The sequence below is a fragment of the Macaca nemestrina genome, chromosome 11 (genome assembly GCF_043159975.1).
Source record: "Macaca nemestrina isolate mMacNem1 chromosome 11, mMacNem.hap1, whole genome shotgun sequence".
In the NCBI taxonomy this organism is placed as follows: Eukaryota; Metazoa; Chordata; class Mammalia; order Primates; family Cercopithecidae; genus Macaca; species Macaca nemestrina.
The window spans coordinates 46370896-46392229 of record NC_092135.1 but is presented as its reverse complement, the minus strand read 5'-3'; the positions used below and the strand labels follow the sequence as shown (position 1 = coordinate 46392229).

Genomic DNA, 21334 nt, shown 5'->3' with positions numbered 1-21334 from the left:
ACAAATATTTTATTATTTTAAGAATACACATTTAGTTTTATTTAAAAATACTAAACACATATATGGCATAATGAACAACACCAGTGTCACTGAAAATCTAAAATAAACTAAACATTTTGGGCGATGTTATGCCATGCTATCCTAAAAAACTTTACATTTTATCATGTTACCATTGAGGCTTCATCCAAATACACAGAAATGTTCCATAGTTGTAACAGTAATATGAATATAATTGTATATTCTTCTTCTTTTCACCTAATAGAATAACACAAGGATTTTTCCTTTCTGATAAACAGACTTTGTATTTACATTTTAACTGTGTAGTGTATGTATTTACTATATTTATTGAACCACTGTGATAAAGTCTGGTATTCATATTTTGATTTTTCATCATTATAGATAATACAGGGATAAATATCTTTCTACATGTGATACTTTGCTACTTTGAACTTTTTCCGTAGAAAAAATTGCATAACTGGCATGATTATTTTGAGAACCAAAAAAAGGGAAGCAAAAGTTCTGAAATATGTAAAAGTCTATAAAAATAAAAGGAGTTATCATTATTATTGACATTAGTAGTCATAGTAGTGGTGCTGTGGTAACAGCAGTGAGTACAAATCAGCACATTCAACACACTTTACAGAATATCCGTATAGCAAGGATTTGTCATTTTTCCTGGCTGTCATGGTCTACCTTTTTTTTTTTTTTTTTAGTTTTCAGTGTTTTATTTAAATAATGAGATTTTAAAAACCCCTCTTTGAAAATATATATTTATGAAATAATGACCACATTCACCAAGAGTAGGGTAAGAAAACATACCAAATGCTGAAATAGGCATATAGTATACAATTCTTTAAATACTAATTCAGATTTGTTACAAAATTATCAAAACCCTAAACATTTAGTTGCTTCTTAAATCTTGTTGCTATTTCCATAGATACTATGGATTATTTCCATTTGGAAACCATCTTTTTAAATTTTTAAAAAACTTTTATTAAACCTTTACAAATTTTTTAAGAGTTTAAATAAAAAGTCTTATTTACTAGTAATCACTACTTGTGGCAATATCTGTGGCAATTTTTCCTCTCTGCTAAATAATAATGACATAGATGTAGAGATCACAATTTCTCTAACCAAAGGCAGAACACATTTTCAAAATGCTCTAGAGTGTACATGTCAAGGCTTTATAGATGAAGGCTTTCCTTAGAGATTATTATAATTTTTAATCTTTATTTTGCAACAGAGAAGTATCCACACTTATGATTCAAAGAAGTAGCCATTTTGGGATACATAAAAGCTCTCTATCTAAATATTCTTGAAGAATTAGAAGAAGCGAAGTATAGATACTCTGGGTGTATTTTTGTCTTACCATCAAGAAAGCGGTGAAGCACACAAGCTGCTTAAATGTAGTATGAAGATAAAGGTATAGTTTTTAAAATTTTTCTTTAATTTTCAAGAAATCTATTCAACAAACAGGTGTACTCTGCTGGAAAATAGAATAGAACTAACTACGAAAAAAGAAACAAACAAACAAACAAAAAACAAAAAAACAACAACAAACAAACCTTGCTCTTTCCTGAAGGAATTAAGAGTTTAGGTAAAGAAATAAACACAGAGATCTCTCTGTCTTTTTCTTCTCTCAAATATATATTTATTCAGAGTTTATTAGGAACTAGAAAAATGTAAAGCTTTGTTCTTATATTGCTAGTATAACTATAATGCAATATGCTAAGAGGTGTAACAGGTGTATAACAAGGAGACCACTGTAAAACTGAACACGTCAGGGAAAACTAGTCAAGTGGTGTAACATTTGATCTGGAATTTGAGAGACGAAAATGAAAATAAAAAGGGCCTCTATGCAGAAGCAAGATGATTAAAACAACAAGCAAAGACAAGGTGATAATAAAGTAGATGGAAGGTAATGAAGAGTCCTATGTTTCCCCCAAACAAAGAAATATGACTGAAAATATTGTGAGGTTTCCCTATGCTTCCGGCTCCTCCTACCCATGGTCGAACCTGCTGCCTGAGATAAGCAGTGAAGAAATTTGAAATCATCTTTCCAAACCATTAAAGACAAAAATCATTTCTTATTTATCGCTGTATTTCCAAGACCTAACACAGTCTTTGACACATGATCAGCATTCAAACAATATTTGTTGGTATTAAAAAAGATTGTAAAATCATAAAACTTGCACTCAACTTTTAGAAGTAGGTAGTCTGATGCTATGTGTTGGTGTGTTTGTGGACAAAAGGAAAGAATACCACCCATTTGTGGAGAAAGTGAAAATGAACTCTCCAGTGTATTCGTCCAATGCTAGGAGATAAGGGACATTGGAAAGGAGATGGGTGCAAGATGACAAATTACCTAAGAAGGCTTCCAGATATTTCAAGAAGTTGAAATCACCCCACAGAGGGAGAGGTCTATCCCAAATTACTCTGAGTTCTTAAAGTTACTCATTCATGCTTACAGTCATTCAAAGAGGACCCTGAATTTGTATGAAATTTTATAGATGCAGGGAAATTTGGAAATTGCTTATTTCTGAACCACTTAATCTTGAATAGGCACTCTCTGGTGAACGTATTTCATAGTTCTGCACAAAAACTCTATGGTCTGTTGAACCGTGAGGAAAAATGTTTTGTTAAAGCTGTTTTTTGTTTTGTTTTGTTTTGTTTTTGCAGCCAAGGTATTTTGTGCTTAATCGAATAAAAAGGATAGTCGCTGAGATTTTTAAAAAGGAAATTATTCATTACATGTTTACCAGTTAAATAACCAAAAGGCAGCTGGGATCCTGGAACAAGTTAGTAAGTTGGAGTAGTCCTTTACTGGGAAAAAGTGATTATTTCACACTGGCCAGCAGCACCATGAACTGGCATACTTTCTTTTTCTCATTGTCTCTGTTGCTTTTCAAGAGTAGGAGAGAAGACTGGAAAGCCACCCAAACAAACTTTGGTGTGAGATCTCATGCTTAGACACCCAGAGATTAAGACAGTCTGTCTGATGAGGAAATGACAGTGGTAGCTTGCCCAGTAGGACAGGTTTCTTTTTTTTTTTTTTTCTTTTTGAGATGGAGTCTCACTCTGTTGCCCAGGATGGAGTGCAGTGACACGATCTTGGCTCCCTGCAACCTCCACCTCCCGGGTTCAAGTGATTCTCCTGCCTCAGCCTCCTGAGGCAGGCCTGGCTAACTTTTGTATTTTTAGTAGAGACAGGGTTTCACCATATTGTCCAGGCTGGTCTCAAACTCCTGACCTTGTAATCCGCCTGCCTCAGCCTCCCAAAGTGCTTGGATTACAGGCGTGAGCCACTGCGCCTGGCCCAGACAAATTTCTGTATGTAAACAGTATTCTGTACACACTTACAATTCATGATATATGTATATGCATATGTGTGTGTACACAGAAATAGTATGAGTAAATTTTAAAGGATATTTTCCTAATATTAATTTAATCCTTGACATGTTTTATCTGTCTTATTTTTAAAACTACTTTTCAAAACAAAGTTAATGTCTACCTCTTTTGATTCGTTTCTCTTCTTCCTGGTCATTGTTTGTATTGTGCTAAACTCTTATATGGCTGTCTCTTAAATATTAATAATATTGTTATACATGTCTTTGTATGTGTACAAGAGAGAATATAAAGCTCATATCAAGAAGACCAATGAAGTATTTTTAAAACCTCATTATACCGGTTTGTTTAGCTGTAATTTTGAACAAATGCTACTTTATGCTAAGAAACCTTTTCTAAATTAATATGCCCAAACACTGATTTTTATCCATAAAATTCAAGAACCTAAGAAATAAGTCGTATAGAATGTGTATGCCTTCACCATCTGACCTTTATCATTTACTTTGGTAAGTGTACTTGCATTGCAAACAGGGACAATGGTAATCCTTAATAAAAATGAATGCTTGTAGAGATAAGAGAAAATATCATGGCTTAGTGAGTCTAATAAATATAATTCACTTTTCAATCCCATTGAAATAGTGAAATTTTCTCCTCTATATTTAAAGGACCGATTTTTAATGATAACAATATAAATTGAAAGATAACTTTTATAAGAATACTAGATTTTTCCAGGAGACTTTATTTTCTCAAGCTTTAGTAAGAGGGAATGGTAATGTGTATTTACAAAAACATATCAAATCTCTATCTTTGTGCTCTGGATTCTGATGTAAATTGTTAACATTCTTTTATCAGCAACAGAAAGGAAATCTTAGGCACTAGAGGCTACTTTGTTCTCGTCACAGGAGGGAGGAGGGAGGAAGGGGTCCCAAACCAAAGGACTTAGGAGAAGGTAGAGAAGATGGGGAAGGGAGCTATGGCAGTATCTAAGGAAATGCTCTCCACACTCAACAGGGTCAAGAGGATGGGGAGGAGAAAAGAGCAGTAGAAGGGATGCAGCTTGAGTCTTGGAATATGGTGTCTGTGTAGTTATGACTATATGACTATCAAGGGGATCAGTCTTTTCAGTCTTGTGGTGGTGATGGAGTCAGAGTCAGAAAAAGAGGTTTTTTGTTTTTTGTTTCCCTTCCCCCCCTCCCCCGGTAATCATGTTTTGTTTCCTTTCTTAACACCTATAATTACTCTGAAAACTGTTGGAATTAACTTTAAAATGCTTGGGATTTTTCAGTTTACTCAAGTCATAGGTTTTTTTTTTTTTTTTTTAAAATGCCTCTTTTATTACATGTCTCAATATTTGTGGGAAAACAAATGTTGAGAAAGAGTATAAGTCCCTTGCTGGTAGAATTTCTGTTCTTTAATGTGCACTACAGTACCTAATAGTTAAAACGCTTCATCAGTCTTCCAACTGGAAGTCTTATCTCATTTTATTTAATGAGCAGAGTAGGCTGAGTTTCTAGATTATGAATATGCTTAGCTTTGTATCCTTTTACTGTTCCCTGTTTTACCTACAGTGCTAAAACAGTGCCTAGCACATCCTAGGTGCTCAACAAGTATTTGCTGAATTACCTCATGGATATTCTAAAACAGTATTGAAATCTATTAGTGGGCTGCAAAATCAATTTAGTATGCCCCAACTAGTATATTTTTGATCAATGAAATAGAAAAGAAAATGTAAAGAACATTGCATGGCTAGGTTAGTATTTTGTGGAAGCTCTTTCTGTTAGCTTATATACTTGAGTGCTAGGTAATAATCTGTTTTGTGAGTCATTAAAATCATTTCAGTGGGTCATGGCTGTTATTAAAAATACCAAATAGAATAAGATAAAAGAGAATGGGATAAAAAAACATCAGAAGTTATTACATGTAATAAGTATTTGTTTCATGAAACTTTTTGTTACACATTATAAATGTATGTCTAATGGACTGTAATGTAAGTTAATTTCCTATTGTGGGAAGAATTTTAAAAAGTTGAAAAATACTGCTTTAGGATGAGGCCTCTGAGTTGCTCAACTCTGTAGGAGATGGTCTACGGAGTTGTTCTCCAGGGAGCATATTTATCAGGCTACAGTGAGAAAGGGGTCCCTGTGGAGTTATGCAGCACTGGAGCCCTGCTCTAGTATGTCTGTGATGAATTCTCTCTCTTATACCTGTGCCCATGGGTCTTGGATAGATACTCCGGACTTCCCTGGACTAGCTCCAACCCCAGGAATACCTCAGCAACTCCTTCAGACTTCTGTTGTCTAGTTCCACTTTTAATCTGTTAAAAGGTGAGTTGTTACTTCGAATTTGCAAGTAGTATAAGGCTTAGAAATAATTTTTACCTTACTCTTGGCTTAGCTGGCATTAATGTTGTTTGATAGAAGTTCCTAGAAGGTAAGAATTTTATGATTTGAATTATTTAGTACTACACGCATGAGAAAACTAAATCCATTTTGATGACACCATAGGAGTATTTTTTAGCATTATTTTTTTGACTCAAACATTGCAGAATTAACATTACTCCATAGAATTTGGGTATGTTTTGTAACTGTGTAAATGTTTTTTGGACCACTTGATTTTAGTAATAATAGCTTAGGCATCTTCTAGAGAACTGAAGGATTTCTAGTGGGTTTATAAGTGAGCTCAGTGTATTGTAATGGAATAAAATTCTCCCAATTTGCACACTGGGACAATTTATTTCTTGAAAGGTACAAAATAGATCACTGAATCAGCAAACATCACCACTCTGAGTTCTGTCATCACCTTTGATTACATAGACTCAACGTCTACAGCTGAACATATTTTAACTCCTTCTTTTTTAATACAAGGAAACGTTAAACCTGGAATATGTAAAAAAAATAAGTGGGGTAACCCTGATATTAGGAGACCTTTTCAAACAACAAGGCATTGACTATATTAAGAATATCTTACAGCAAAGAATAAATGGCTCATTTTACAAAAATTTACTAAAATAATAGACATGGATTTTTATCACACAATCCAGAATTTAGTATAGTTCTGTTGTTTGGTTAAAAAACAAGTGCAGAGGACAATTTTTAACCTATAAACTTTGTGCATCAGATGGGGGATAAAATCTAAGCATTTAAAAATTTGAGTGAAAATACGTTCACTAGCAACTCATGTTTATTCAGTTACAGCCATCAAGGAGGCTCTTCCTCTTTCTTCAGTCTACATTAATCTATGTAACACTGAATTATTTCTATACAAACCTCTCATCTCCTGAGAAGGATACTTTATAGTATAATCCACCTTTGAGCATTTTTATCCCTTAATCTTTCTGCCCCTGTAGCTTCATCTAGAAAAAACAGGATGACAACTCCCTTTATTTTCTTTACTGCTATGTTCCAAGAACAAATGAACAAACAGGACATAAAAACCAAACTCATTACTTTGTAGTCTTTTACCCAAAGAGTTCTTTTGTGGTCTCACTATTTCATTGTCTTATACCTACCATATTAATGGCTGTCCTGAGTTTCAATCAAATGTATTTTGTGCTGAAAGAAAACTTACTTTTGCAGTTAAAAAAATATAAGTATATAAATACTCAAGAACACTTATTTATTTGTAGGCTTATTTATATTCTTGTCATGCATATCTTTAAGAGTTAAGGCAAATAAATGTTTGAATTATTTTCTCTTCTGGCACAAACCCATAGTGTGTCCCCTCAGAGGATTAAATTTTCATGTGTTTAAAAGAGCTGATTACTTTTTTTTTTAAATTAGGAAAAAATAAGAGAACATAAAAGTCATTTTAAAGTGAAAAAAGTTATGTTGTGTTGAATGACTTAATGACTTTATCACACTGGAAGAAGGCAGGGCTGCTAATAAGTATGTTGGCAGAATAATCTAAATCTTTTTCCTTCTTTGAAAATTGTGAAAAACTGTAGGGCAAAGGAAAGGATGGGTCACCGTGTGGATACTAACAGGGCTAAGTCCTCTGCAGGGGCTTGGGTTACTGGCATGTGTTTTTGTTATCTGGTAAGTACGTGTGCAGTAGTCAGAGGACTAAAGAGGCCTGGGCATTTTGAAGTTTGCTAGGCAAGGGTACTTGATTTTGGAGTTTTCCTTAAGCCGTAATATTATAGGACATGTGCTATAGCCACTCTCATGCTGAAATGTGTCTCTCTTTAAAAATGGAAAGTTGCTTTAAATGTATGCTACTGATGGATTTCCAGAACATACCTGCATTTGGCAGTTTGAGTGTTTGGACTGAGAATTGGGAACTTTGGGGTTTGGATGCCAGATCCAACAGAGATTTGCTTTACAACTTGAGGAATGTCACCAAGTATCCTACTGATCAGTTTCTAAATCTGTTACATGGAAATATTAAACTTTATCTGTAATTTGATATTGAAAAAGCCAGTGGAAATCTGTAAACTTTAAAATGCAAAGTATTTTGAAGCTTTAGTGGAGAGGCAACTTGAAAACACAAAGTAGAATTAATAAAGCCTTGTATATTCATAAGTTTTAGAAATTCTTCCAAGTATTTAATATCTTTTATCGGATTTTGTTACTATCTTTGCCTTCAATTCCCATACTTTAGTTGTATGTTTTAAATGTGCTCCATAGAATTCACATATAGGCCTAAAAATCAATATTTGGATTGTTTTTCATAGGAAAACTCTCTTTAAAAGAAGATTTAAAAATAGATTACCAATGGAACTAAGCATTTTTCAGAGCAAGTTATTATCTTGTTAATGTCTTAATGTAATATTTTTGAACTTTTACTTAGGAGAGTGGAAAAAGGCACTGGATTTAGCAGGAGGTCACCTGAGTTGTGTCTAAGCTCTGTAACCACAGAGTACAGCTGGACCATGTTACCTGATGGTTTCTTTCATCCTCACTGTGCTACCATGCTTGGAATGACATGATTAGCATCTGCATCTCTTTTAAAGGCCTACTGACACGTCACCTACTGGGAAACCCATTCTAATTTGAGTGAGGTGATAATTCATTAAAAGAAAGGTCACTAAATGTGATTCACTAATAAGGGGCAGTTTTCTTGACATTTTGGGTATTTCTTCTTCTGCACTGACATAAAAATTCTAGTCATTACTTGCTATAATACTGGCAAAAATAACTGACTTTCATCTGAAGTATATCAATAGTTAACAAATGTGGCTTTTAACATGCATTAATGTGATTTAATTCATTATCTATTGAACATTTTAAAAGATTTTGAAAGGGAACACAATACTTTTGAGCACTAAATGTTTCAGATGAAGAATTTATGCAGCTGGGAGGAAAATGGATTTTAGAATCAGATGAACCTCAGTTCAAATCCTGAGGTTTTGTTACAGAACAGTTACTTTTTTTGAGCCTCAGCCTCCTGATCTGTAAAATTGAACAATAATACTTTATACTTTAGAAAACCGCACAGATTAGAAATAATACAGGGAAATCACCTGGTACATAATAGGTCCTTGATGATAGATAGCTATAGCAACATTTTAAGAATAAAATGTGGTTTTCTTCTAATGTCTTTCTGGTATCATAGGAATACTCAGGATTACTCCTACAGGGATAGCTGTGACTATCATTTACTGTCTCATTCTGAATGCCTACCTTTAAGGCTTAATGGTTATTTGATGAATGAATAAATGTCAGTGTAAATAGATATTTAGGCTAGGCAATTACAGTGATGGTACATTCAGTTGACACAGTTCACTACATGGCAAAAAGAAACATGGCATCAGAGACTGCTTCAATATTTAGCTCATCAAAAGAATTACATTCATTAGTAAATCAATCCGTTTTCATAACCAGCTGCACATCAGACCTATGAATGTTAATTAGTACTTAATTTTATTAGGTTTAACACTTAAAAAATTCATACTTAGGTATCTATTATGCACATACTTCCTGTTAGCTTACACTAGTTGGTCATATCCATATCATTACTAGACATGTATCCTTATCCTTTTTAGCTATTTATATGCTAACACTTTTCTGACACTAATAAATTTTTAACCTATATGCTTTGACACCCCCAGCAGTAACAGTACAGGTCAGATGTTTTACAATGAAACAAACAAACAAAAATGACCAAAACAGTATTAAATAAGTCTAAACTTGACCATCAAAAGAAACAAGAATATAAGTAAATGTTGGTCTTTTCCATTATAGATGAATTGAAATACATCAATGAAATACATATACTTTGCACATGAACTTAGACCTGAAATGAAGTAAACTGAGGTAAGGGGTATCAAAATTGTATAATACAATGAGACTAAAAATGTCTCATCAAAATTATTTAAGGTATGCTCAATAAATATGGTGTATTTTAAATAGTTATGAACTCTGTATAACTTTTCTGCTAAATACATAAAATAAAATTTTCATTTGTGTCGAGTTATCTAAAAAGAAATATGATGAGTTAGTGAAAAGTTGGAAGCCCCCTATGAGATAAGTATACTGTTAGACACATAAAAAATAAAGTTTCATGAGATTCTTTATACTAAGAATATCAAGAAGGCACTAATAATTTCAAATATCTTCTAAACCATATATATATATATTATATATATTTAACATAAGAGGTCATTGAATAGTTCTTCATTAAATAATGACATCAAAACATAACACATAACACAAGATGTGAAGGATGGCAGGTGTAAGTGGCAACACCAGGAAGAAAAAAGCTTTTACTATCAGCAACAAAGACATGTGGGTTAGAATGCTTTTCCAGCATGATGGTATTATACCTACACACTAGCTTATTATTAAAAAACTCAGCAGTTTTCTCATTTCCAGTAGCAATCTGGTTTTTATAGCACACTGTTTTCATGGTGAATAATAATGTCTTTACAATCATCTTTTATTTCCTCCTTGTCATTTCTCACAATCATTAGTGTTGAATTTTAAATATTTTTCTAATGTTTTCATAGTCAAATTTTCTGATGCCTAAGCACCTCTTAGGTGCTTCTGTACAGCTTTTATAACAATTTCTGAGGACCCTATTGCACAAAACACAGGTCTTTTTCTAATGTGCCTGCTTTTAAATAAATTTGTTTCCTTAATTAATAGTGGATGAAGAGATACAATAGATTTGGGTTCAAAACCTTAATGTCAATGGTAAAAATGGTTTAGTTCTACAAGAAGATCAAAAAGCAATTTCAAGATTAAAAATTCTGGAAATCAGGTTTTCAAGCCTTTTTTTTATTAGAAAACTTAAATTAGCTTTTTTTTTTTTTTTTTAAAACGGAGTAGCCAATATCCATTTTTGAGTTTTCTCAAACAAATAATAATAAAGGATAGCAAACTAGGATAAGAAAACACATTAGAAGACAGCTTTCTACTTCGTACAACTTCTAGTTACCTTTTCCTACCCATTCACCTACTTCTGTTCAGCAGCAAGAAAAAAAAATCCATTTATTTTTGCCTTTTTGGATTTTCCAAGATAAACTTCATTTACCTGAACACAAACGAAAGCTAGGGAGACGGCTTTTATATTGGCATAGACCAAGGACATGTCTCACGAACCAGGAAACCCTGCCTTGTATGGCTTATTTTGCATTTTGGAGTCCACTGGTTATACAACCAAGTGAAAGTCGAACAATATTCAAAATGACACAGATTGACAACAAATAATGGAAACACATGGAATCCTCTTAGCTGTTAATCTTTCAAATAGACAAATCCCTAGCATTCTGTAAATAACATTATAAATACTAAAGAAATGAAGAGAATTTCACAATGGGGAAAGGATCATTTCTTATCATAATAAATATTTTGGTACAAATTTTTAAAAAAGTAGAAAAGTTTAGTACCTTTGGGTACTTTTTTCTAATAAAACCATACCTGCTTCAGAACTTGTTTGATTATAGCTGCTAACAATGCTGTTTGGTATCACTGGAGTGGAGGACGTTGAAATTCTTGACTGAGGTGGATTGGGATGTAAGGAATTTCCTAAAGCCATGCCCGACTGACTGAGCATCCCACAGTTCCCGCTAGCCTGAATCTGATTTATTAAACCTGCAAGATGGTGGTTGGGGACTGGACTGTTACTGTGAACAAAGTTAGTGTTTGCATTGTGGCAGTGCACGGCTTCCCCTCTTAAAGGTATGTTCTGTGTCAGTGAATTCTGAAGAACACTAGAGTTCATACTGGGATCTGTAAAATGCAGCTGGTTAGCAGAGCAAGGCAAAGCAGTATTTGAGGCCCCACAACCCGGGGTACTATTGCTACTCAAGTGAGAGCTTTGACAACTCATAGACTGTAGTAACTGAGACATTGAGCTGATGGGAAATGAACCCTGACCCTGCTTCCTTAGCAAGTCAGGTCCAGGTTTAGGAACTGCAGAACTATCCATTTGAGACTGTCTGAGCAAACTCAACACTGTCGTAGGTGGTTGTTTTCTTTTCCGCAGTGAGTCTTTTTGCTGAGACATCAGCTTATCTCTTAGTGCTGCTCGACCACTTTGCCCTTCACCTGTTGGGAGAAGCATGTTGGCAGTAGGAGGGAACATGGTGTTTAAAGTGCTATGTCCTTCAGTGTTGCCACTGCCGGCAACAGCTCCAGAATTGCTACTGCTGCTACTGTTGTTACCAGCAAGTTTGTTTTGATTTGCTAGCTGTGCTTTGGCTGCTGCTGAGAGTAAACTACTTGCTGGAAAGGAGGCAGCATTGTGCTGGTTCAAGATCTGATTTAAAGGCATTCCCAGCAAACCAGGCTGACTCTTTACAGAACCACTTCCGGCAGATGCAGTAGGAAAAGCTGCACTGCTTGGGGTATTTAGTACATTACTTATTCCAGCAATTAATGGGTTAGGGATATCCTTGTACTGATGATGTCCATCGGACTTGGTAGAAGGGCTTGATGGCATTGATGGCCTTGGGGACCCTATTGTTGACCTTGGTGACCTGGGTGGAACCTTAATACCACTACAAGTGGCCTGGGGTCCTACAGGTGGCATCATGAAATTTCCATGATCTGATGATGTGGAAGATGAGCGTGATCTTTGGGGCGATGCCTCAATCCTTCCAATTCCAGTCCCCATCATGTGCACTGGGGATGTCACTGGAGAAGGGGACAGGGAGGTTGAAGCTGAATGCTGAACTCTTTGTACATGACTCCCATGATTCATGTGGCCAGGTTTTACAGTTGGCAATGGGAGATTACTTGGCAAAGGAACAACAGCAGGAGGCATGCTTACATTCATCATAGGTACCTGAGAGTGGACATTTGAATGGAAACTGGTTGGATTAATGATAACGGGGTTCTGATTCACTGGTTTACTAGGAATAGGGTCAAGAATGCCAAGTGGATCTTTCTCAGATGTTAATGGCTTTTTCTGAAGAGCACAAGAAGGTGGAGGAGGGGGAGGTGGGCCTTGGGGTGGTTTGTGGTGGAACATTGCTCGTGGTATTTCCATATTAGTTGAAAAATTACACATTGGTTTTTTCATTACTGGACTCTTTGTAGTCAAGGTTGGGGAAAGAGGTATATTAGTCCTTCCAGCCATTGCACAGGATGACTGTACAGGAGAACCATGTAGCATTACTGAAGGTGGAGAAAGAGGAGTCCTATTCAGGTGAATAGGACTAGAATTGGGAGCTCCATGAAAACCAGGATTATTTCTTGTGAAAACATCAGGACTTCCAAGTGGGTCAGTCCTTGGAGAGATTGAACCATCTCCATATATCTGGGAACCTGATGACGCTGGGCTAGGCAGGCCTCCATGGCTGCCACGGAATGGAGATTTCTGTCCATGTTCACTGCTGCCCAATCTCTGTCGGGGGTAGACAGGGTGGAGTTCTTGTTGTTGGCTTCCAGGCAGTTCTTGTACATATAGCCTTCCCACGGCATTTGATGATCCAATCATTAACTTGAAAGGATTCTTACATTCAGGCATTACAGAATTTGTAATTCCTTCATGAGACTTATTTCTTACTGATCTTGGAGTTGCTGCCCGAGAAGGTACTACTGGAGTTGCATCTGATGTGAAAGAGAAAAAAAGAATTCTGTTAACAGTCTCAACTCTTTTGTGGGGGAGGGAGGGAAGGAATGGAGTAAATCAGGACGGGAGAGGGAGGAAGGACATCTGGAAATTTGAATCTGTAAATAAAAGCTGTGATTCTATGCAATTAAAAATAGTTCTATATATTAATACTATTTTAAATTTTGATTTAAAAAATGTACATTATTTTCCCTTTGTTGACCAAAGGTGCTAGGTAACTGCTCATTGTGCTTATTTACTTTTTATCTGTTGAGAAAGCATGGGCAGCTAAAGCAATACATAATGACATTAGCCATTCTAATAATATTTAGAATATGCAAAATCGAGACTGGCAGTCCAGATGGAAATGGTGATATTACTATTTTGTTGGATTTAGAATTTTTAAGAATGCAGTTACAATAGAAAATTGTGATCTGTGTGGCATAATATTTTCTTGGGTGATTTAAATGAATTGCCATTTTCACCACAAAATGTTCACCCTTATAAAAAATGTTTCTGTTATCTTACTGCAACCTTCTCAGAACAGGTATAGTAATATTTCTTTACCCCAACATTTTCACTATTAGAGTAAGACTTAATTTCTGTCTAATGGGACTCCAAATCTCTTATAATGGGAGTAATAAGAAGAATAAATGCAGTGATATTGCAAACTAACCCATGCTTAGTTTCACATCATGTTTCTAATGCTGTGATTTCTTTGCCCTTAATTAGTCATTGTTATAGAAACAGCCACAGCCTTTTACCTCAACTTAGGTAAAAGACTGCAATTCTTTCATTAGATAATTGGGCGTATTCAGGGTGGTATGGCCACAAACTTCAATTCTTTTATTAGGACAGGTTTCTCATGTAAAATTTAGTTGAAGTGCTAAAATCTTCAGTACTGGGTTCCAATTGCATATTCTCTTTTTACATGAGTGCATTTCTCCTTCCCTGGCTTTTTGGAATCCCTTCAGTTTTTCTGGAGATCAGACAGAATACAGGCAACAAAAGCAAGCAGACTCATCATACAGAATTTTCATTCTATCACATCAGAATTCTAGATTTCAGTTTTTTAGCCCCTTGCGATATCTAACTATTTTATAAAGTTATGCCTTTTAAAATGAAAATGGCAAATAAAATTTGTTTCATATGCCAATTCCCACCAACTGGTGGTAGCTGCTTAGAAAGCTGTGTTGGAAAGGAAGCTGAACTCTAGCTGGGCTCCATGAGAAAATGCCAATGAGTCTGTTACAGGCATAGGAGATGAGAATGGCACCATTCAAACTATACATCTGTCATACCTATTTTGAGACTTATATTAGCAAGTAGAGTTACATTCATCTACAATCATAGGTACGCTTACTTAAATGGATAATTACACATTTAAGATTAAATATATTTATCCTATCTGCTAGACACTATACAGGTCAAATCATATCATAACAATTTCTGAGATAGTGGTTCTCAACCTGGGGTCCAAATAAATCTACATAGGGCACATTCAACTAGTAAGAGAATGCAGTGAACATATGTTTTTCTTGGAAAACGTGGACTTTCTCATTTTATCATGGTAGAGGTTCTTTGATAGAATGATTTCTGGATATAATATATGAAAAGTTGAGATCCAATGATATGAGAGAATTACAGTAGGTAAACTCAACTGCAGCTTATTTTCTTGTTAAAAAGAGATTTTTAAAGTTTGTAATTAAAGGAATAAAATGAAAAATATTAATATTTTAGGCACTATGCTTGGCATATAGTGAGAACACTAATATCATTAGCATTATCCTATGACTGACCATGTTCTCTTTAGTGACAAAACAACCTACTTGTATTTTTTCTTAGGTGTCGGTGTATTTATATAATTATCTACAGTTCAGTGATTAAAAATACAGACACTGGAATTTTTATATTCGACTAACAGAATTTAGATAATAACTGTGATTCAGAAAAAATTTCTTCAAAACTTAGGGAAAAATAGTTACCATCTTAAAAACAATTGAAATACAAAATAAACAAAAGTAAGGCTGATATTTTGTTACAGAGTTGGCAAGTGGAAATGCTAGGCACCCATCAAGTGCTTTCATGTATATTCAAGTAGACCTTCCATAAGAATAAACAGAAACAGATGCTTATGTATTTAAATAATGGGAGGTGAAAAACTACTAAGTCAGTCTTCTGAACTTTTAATTATTCAAATCTCAACCTTATGATAATATAGTTTAAAATTAGGAAACTAAAATAAATGCTATGTCTGAAGCTGGTAAAAGTAATCAATCCCATAAAGAGTATCATTTTAAAAGGGAATGGAGGTGTACCTATTATTACCTGTGCTAGTTAAATATTTACCTTTAATTTCAATAATTAAACTTGTATATATAGGTATGACAAAGAAGCCAGATCTAGATTCTGACAGGGTCTTTAGAAAGGCAATAAGAAGACTCTTTAGAAACGGAAAAAACTATATGATATAATGTGATGTGAGAGCAACCACAGGTAAGAGTATGTCCATGGTAGTATGCAAAAAAAAAAAAAAAAAAAAAAGAAAGAAAACATAGTTACACCTCTTCACATGAATTCTAAGTGTGAATCTTTAATTACTTGCATGACATGGCAACTGTTCTTCTTTGTATCCAAAGCAATCAATGATTTGGCCCCAATTTACCTACATCAGTCTAATCTATTCAAGTCAGTTTCTACAACATCCCTTATTATGCTACACTCATTATGGAGAAGGTTTTTCCTATCCGCCCTAGATGTCTAAATCCTACTATTTTCTAAGGCTGGTCCAAATCTGAGTTCTGCCATAAAGCCTTCTCTGATCACTATAGGTTATACTCTTCATCCCTATTTTTCAGAGTTCCGTTGGAAAGTATCAATAATCCCTCATAAATGCTTTGGTGTTTAGCCATATTTTATTCTGAATTAATATTCAAACATTAGATTATAATACTTTGGAGAGCATTCATATTCTATCCCTTACAAAGAGAAGTTCCTCAGTCCCAAAGTATAAAAAGTGTAATTCCATAGAGTACACATTGATCTTAAAGGGAAAAGGGTACTTCAATAATGGGAAAATCAAATGGACATAGTTTTAACTAAGCAATCAAACTTAATGTTATCAAAATGGGATACACCGACATTATGTGTCTACTGATGAGGAGCTAACATCATCTATACAGTATTCCTAGCAAAATGTGTTTAGCCTGAACATAAATATGAGGAAAATCCAAACTGAGGAACATTGTGCAAAGTTGGCCTAGACGCTTCAAAAAATTCAATGTCACGAAAAATTGAAAAAGACTTGTTAATTGATATAAAGACATGTAACCACTAAATGCTGTGTACAATCTTTGATTGCATTATAAATCTTTAAAAAGACTGACTTCTTTTTTTTTTTTTTTTTTAATCGAGACAGAGTTTTGCTCTATCACCCAGGTTGGAGCACAGTGGTGTGATCATGGCTCACTGCAGCCTCCAACTTCTGGGCTCAAGTGATCTCCCACCTCAGCCTTCCGAGTAGCTAAGACTAAAGGTGTGAGCCACCGCCATGCCTGGCTAGTTTTTTTTTTTTTTCCTTTTTAAATTATTTTAGAGACAGGTCTTGCTGTGTTCCCTGGACTGGTCTCAAACTCCTAGCCTCAAGCGATCCTCTCACTTCAGCCTCCCAAAATGCTGAGATTACAGGCATGAGCTACTGCACCTGGTCAAGACTGAATTTCTATGAAACTATGAGAGACACTGTTAGGACAATTGGAGAAATCTGAATATAGATTGCATGTTAGGTAATAATATTATATCAATGTTAAATTTCCTGAATGTGAGCCTTAAATTGTGTTTACGTAGGAGTGTGCCCTTGTACTCTGAAATATTTAGGGTTGAATTGTCACAATAACTGCAACTTCTGCAACAAAATGTAAGTTTAGATGAAGGATACTCCATGAACTATTCTTGCAACTTTTCTGCAGCTTTGAAATCTTTAAAAAAGAAAGCCCCCATGCATGCGCATATGTGGTGGTGGGGATATAAAACGTTTTCAGCAAGGTGATTTCTGTTTAGTAGGTGTTTGACAAATAACTAAAAGAATAACACTGCTTTTGGGGACGTGATACCACACATTCCAATCCACCCCCGGGAAAAAGGCTACATTTATTTCTTAAAAACCAAGCGAAGATTTGTTAGCTCAGCTTTACACACTTGCAGAGCATTTGGATGTACTAATTAGTGTTTATTCTGCCTGTTTAACTGAATGCTCTGGGTAAGAAATTTTGGGAAATAACCTCACTGTATTTTTTCAGAACTAGTTTGCTATTTGTAATAAAATGATAGAACATACAGAATTTTAAAAGCATTGTGCATGCTTGAAAAGTAGAATGAGAAAATGCTTGGCAAAATGATTTCTAGCAACTCCTTCCCTAGGGAGAGGAGAATTCCTGAACCTTTCACCATATTACATACTTGTTCCTCCTCCAGGACTGGTGAGCACCAGAGAAGGATGTGGGGCTTCCATGCTTTTATGAAGTGTGGCCACTGCAATAATTTTTCTTTTATGTATGCATAGCTTTGTGACATCTTCATCTGCCTTAACATCTTCTGCAGTTCTCTGTTTCACAGCAGCTCCAGGATCAAAATTAAACACCTGGAAAAAGCACAGCCTTTGTTTAGAATATGTCTGTAAAAACATTTAATAAAAAGATCCCTTTCTTTAAAAAAAAGTTGTGCATAGATTAAGCCATACATATGAATAAAACTTTCTCAAGTTTTTAAGAAAGGCAACTTTATATAACTTAGTAAGTACTTCTGCTGAACTCAAGCTTTTAGTGGCAAAGTAAATAATGAATATTATCCTAATTCTAAGACAGCCAAGATAAACATATGAAAAGGTATAATATCTGATAATGTTCTAAATTTTAGATACCTCCTGATGTTCTAACAGTGTAAAAACAGATGAAATACACTTAAAAAAGACAAAACAAAAAGCTATGATATTTCTACATTTAACTTTTTCCTTGGCTTCATTTTATTACTATGTTAATATTATCCTGTCACTGATTTTGAAAATCTATTACTTGTTTTTTAAAAAATTTATTTATTATGTAAATCCTTTTCTTTGAATGTGGTGACACACAAATGAGAAGGAAAAATTGTCTAAACTTTACTTTTAAAATTAGCATTATAATAGACATTCAAAATAATGACCTATTTCTATAGCAAATAATATTTTACCATTTTACATGATTTTACTTTTCACCTTACAAATTAGTAAAACAGTTTCATATTTTGGCTATGAGGGTTCAGTTTTGTGATTCTGAGAATATATGTGGCAGATTTATCAATGCCAGTGCTAACAATAACATTGCAGATTTGAGCAGTTACAGTAATGAGAGAAAATATTGCACTATTAAATGCTGAGCAATATTAGATATAGCTCTAATGAAAAGGTACAAAGGTGGTTTTAATGAAATATTTAATAGGAATATAGATTTGACATCTTTGAAAATGACTCTCAGACATGAATTATTTTCCACAATTTTTAAGTATTCCAAAATGCATGCAAAATATGATAATTAGATAAAGAATTAAAATGTATGATTGGAGAAGTAATAAAAAATAAAATGTGAAATGAGAAAGACAAATGTATAAAATACCTAAAAAATAAAATACTGCTGTAGATCTATTGTGAAACGGTTACCTTGGGAAGAATAAGAGGACATTCCAAGCCACACTTGCATGTTCCATCGGTAAGCAGGTATGTTTTAACCTGCTCCAAGCAAGATAACAAAGACCCACTGGGACTGTAAAAATAGTTTAAAAAACATCAGGAAATAATTTTGACTACACATATTATATGAAAAAAGGCATAATTTATAGTCTTACTGTCCTTTATGGGATATTTTCCCACTAGGGAAAAGCATTTTCTTTGTCAATATTATGTTAGCTACTAAATTATAGCCTTTAACACTATTGTGTTTTCTTTTGAACCAAAATATTTCTCAGAAAAATACAGATCTCCATAGAAAATTAAATAAAAGTATTTTGAAAACCAAGAGTAGACTAAAGGTGGTAAAAATGCTATTCTTAAGGACAGAAGCAGGCAAGAAAGGAACAAAGAAAAAGAAAACTACATAAAAGCAACGACTCTCATTTTAAACTAGAATATCTACTTTTAAAGCTCTTTGAGGAAAAACTGAAATTTAGAAACATACTGAGGTTCGAACCAGAAAGTTGGCAAGTCCACAAAAGTCGGAGTGAACAAGTCCCTGTTTATCTTGGAATCTAGAACCAAGTTGTCCCTATGTAAAAACAGGTTTCTTTTTTCTCCCCCTCACCCGTGTGTTTCTTTAAAGATATAATAGATCAGTTATATCTGAAGATACACTGAAGAGTCAAACTCTACAGAGAGAGAGACAGAGAGAGAAAGAGAGAGAGAGAGAGAGAGAGAGAGAGAGAGAGAGAGAGAGAGAGAGAAATTAAGCAGAGTTGACAAAAGATAGGAAACTTTTGAGGAAATAGGGTTTTAGGCAGCAGAAAGGTGCCTTGCAGGTCTCTGGGCTAGTAATTGTGTAGGTGCTTCAATGTTACTAAGTTTCAGATCACAAAAGTCAGTAAGATATGTGAATACTCATCAATACAGACTAGATACTAATTCAAATGACAAGAGATGTCTCTGATTTTTATTTACAATGGGAGTTATTATATTTCATGTGAGATGGACAATCTGCATTTTAGGACTATATTAACATGTCAATGTTTTAAATTAAATACATATTATGCTTTGAAATTATACACTTTTCACTTGAGAATACCTTTCATTTATGACTATTTACCAAACCTTCACTGAAGCCCTCTGATCAAGTTCATCCAGAAACAATAATCTCCATTTCATATACAAAACATTACAATACTGGACACAGATTATTCTATCTCTACAAAAACACAAGTAGTATTTTTTTAAATCTATAAGTGAACCAGCTTTAAAATGCAATTCATATTTTATTTATGGACAGTTATGAAAGTAATTTCAGCATGTAGAAAATCTCAACAAAAATCCTCAACTTTGTCAAATTACTCATTTACTTAGGCTAATTTTTTTTCAGGTGATATGCAGAGAATTCTCATTTTAGTGATGAGTTCAACCACAGCAGGGAAGGGCAAAAAGATATTTTTGCAGGTGTGGTGATTTCAATAAAATTAAATCAGGCCAAGCGCAGTGGCTCACGCCTATTACTCCAGCACTTTGGGAGGCTGAGGCAGGCGGATCCCTTGAGGTCAGGAATTTGAGACCAGCCTGGCCAACATGGTGAAAACCCATCTCTACTAAAAATATAAGCATTAGCCAGGCATGGTAGTGCGTGCTTGTAATTCCAGCTACTCGCGAGGCTGAGGCACGAGAAATGTTTGAACCCAGGAGGCGGAGGTTGTAGTGAGCCAAGATGTGCCACTACACTCCAGCCTGGGCGACAGTGTGAGACTTTGTCTCAAAAACAACAAGAAAAAAAGTATAATATCTTGTTGATTTTTCATGTGAAGCATTCATGAATTTGGTGAAAAGGAACTGCCCGACATTTTAACTTAGAAGAAAGTACATGGACTGAATCCTAGAGGAATTTAACTGTAAAATTAAACCTGAAGACAAGAATTCCTTAATTCTATTAAAGTACCGCCTTTAAAAACATTTCCTCTCAACAAGTCAGCTGGGTTCTTTCTTTCAGTTGTATCTCTTTAATTAATTTCTCAGAGTAATAATTAATGGAAAAAAATAGTTAAAAAACTTACAGCATAGATAAAGCTTAGAAGATTGGAAGTAGGTGGAAAATTTAATGTGTAGCCTCAATGCCACGCTGAGGCAGGAGCAGCTGGAGACTAACCTAAAAATTATGAGCAAACTGCACATTGAGCAGGGAGCTATAGAAGGAGCTATACATGTTCAAGTAGTAATTTAGTTATACACAAACAAATTAAATCTATACTGGTTAATTTAATTTGAGAGTGT

General features: G+C 34.6%; 1 protein-coding gene across 22 annotated transcripts in view; it reads right to left on the bottom strand.

Moving 5' to 3' along the window:
- LOC105492700 (methyl-CpG binding domain protein 5) overlaps positions 1–21334 on the bottom strand; it is a 512463-nt gene that overhangs the window by 32245 nt on the left and 458884 nt on the right. For all 22 annotated transcript variants that reach the window (XR_011610253.1, XR_011610254.1, XM_071073816.1 and 19 more), the window contains 3 exons: positions 19034–19136; positions 17800–17980; positions 11205–13340 (listed from right to left, as the gene is read on the bottom strand). Coding sequence is in view for 20 of the 22 variants with exons in the window: in XM_071073816.1 (XP_070929917.1) it covers positions 11205–13340; positions 17800–17980; positions 19034–19136 (2420 nt within the window). In the remaining 2 variants the exon portion in view is untranslated. The remainder of the gene's footprint in view (positions 1–11204; positions 13341–17799; positions 17981–19033; positions 19137–21334) is intronic.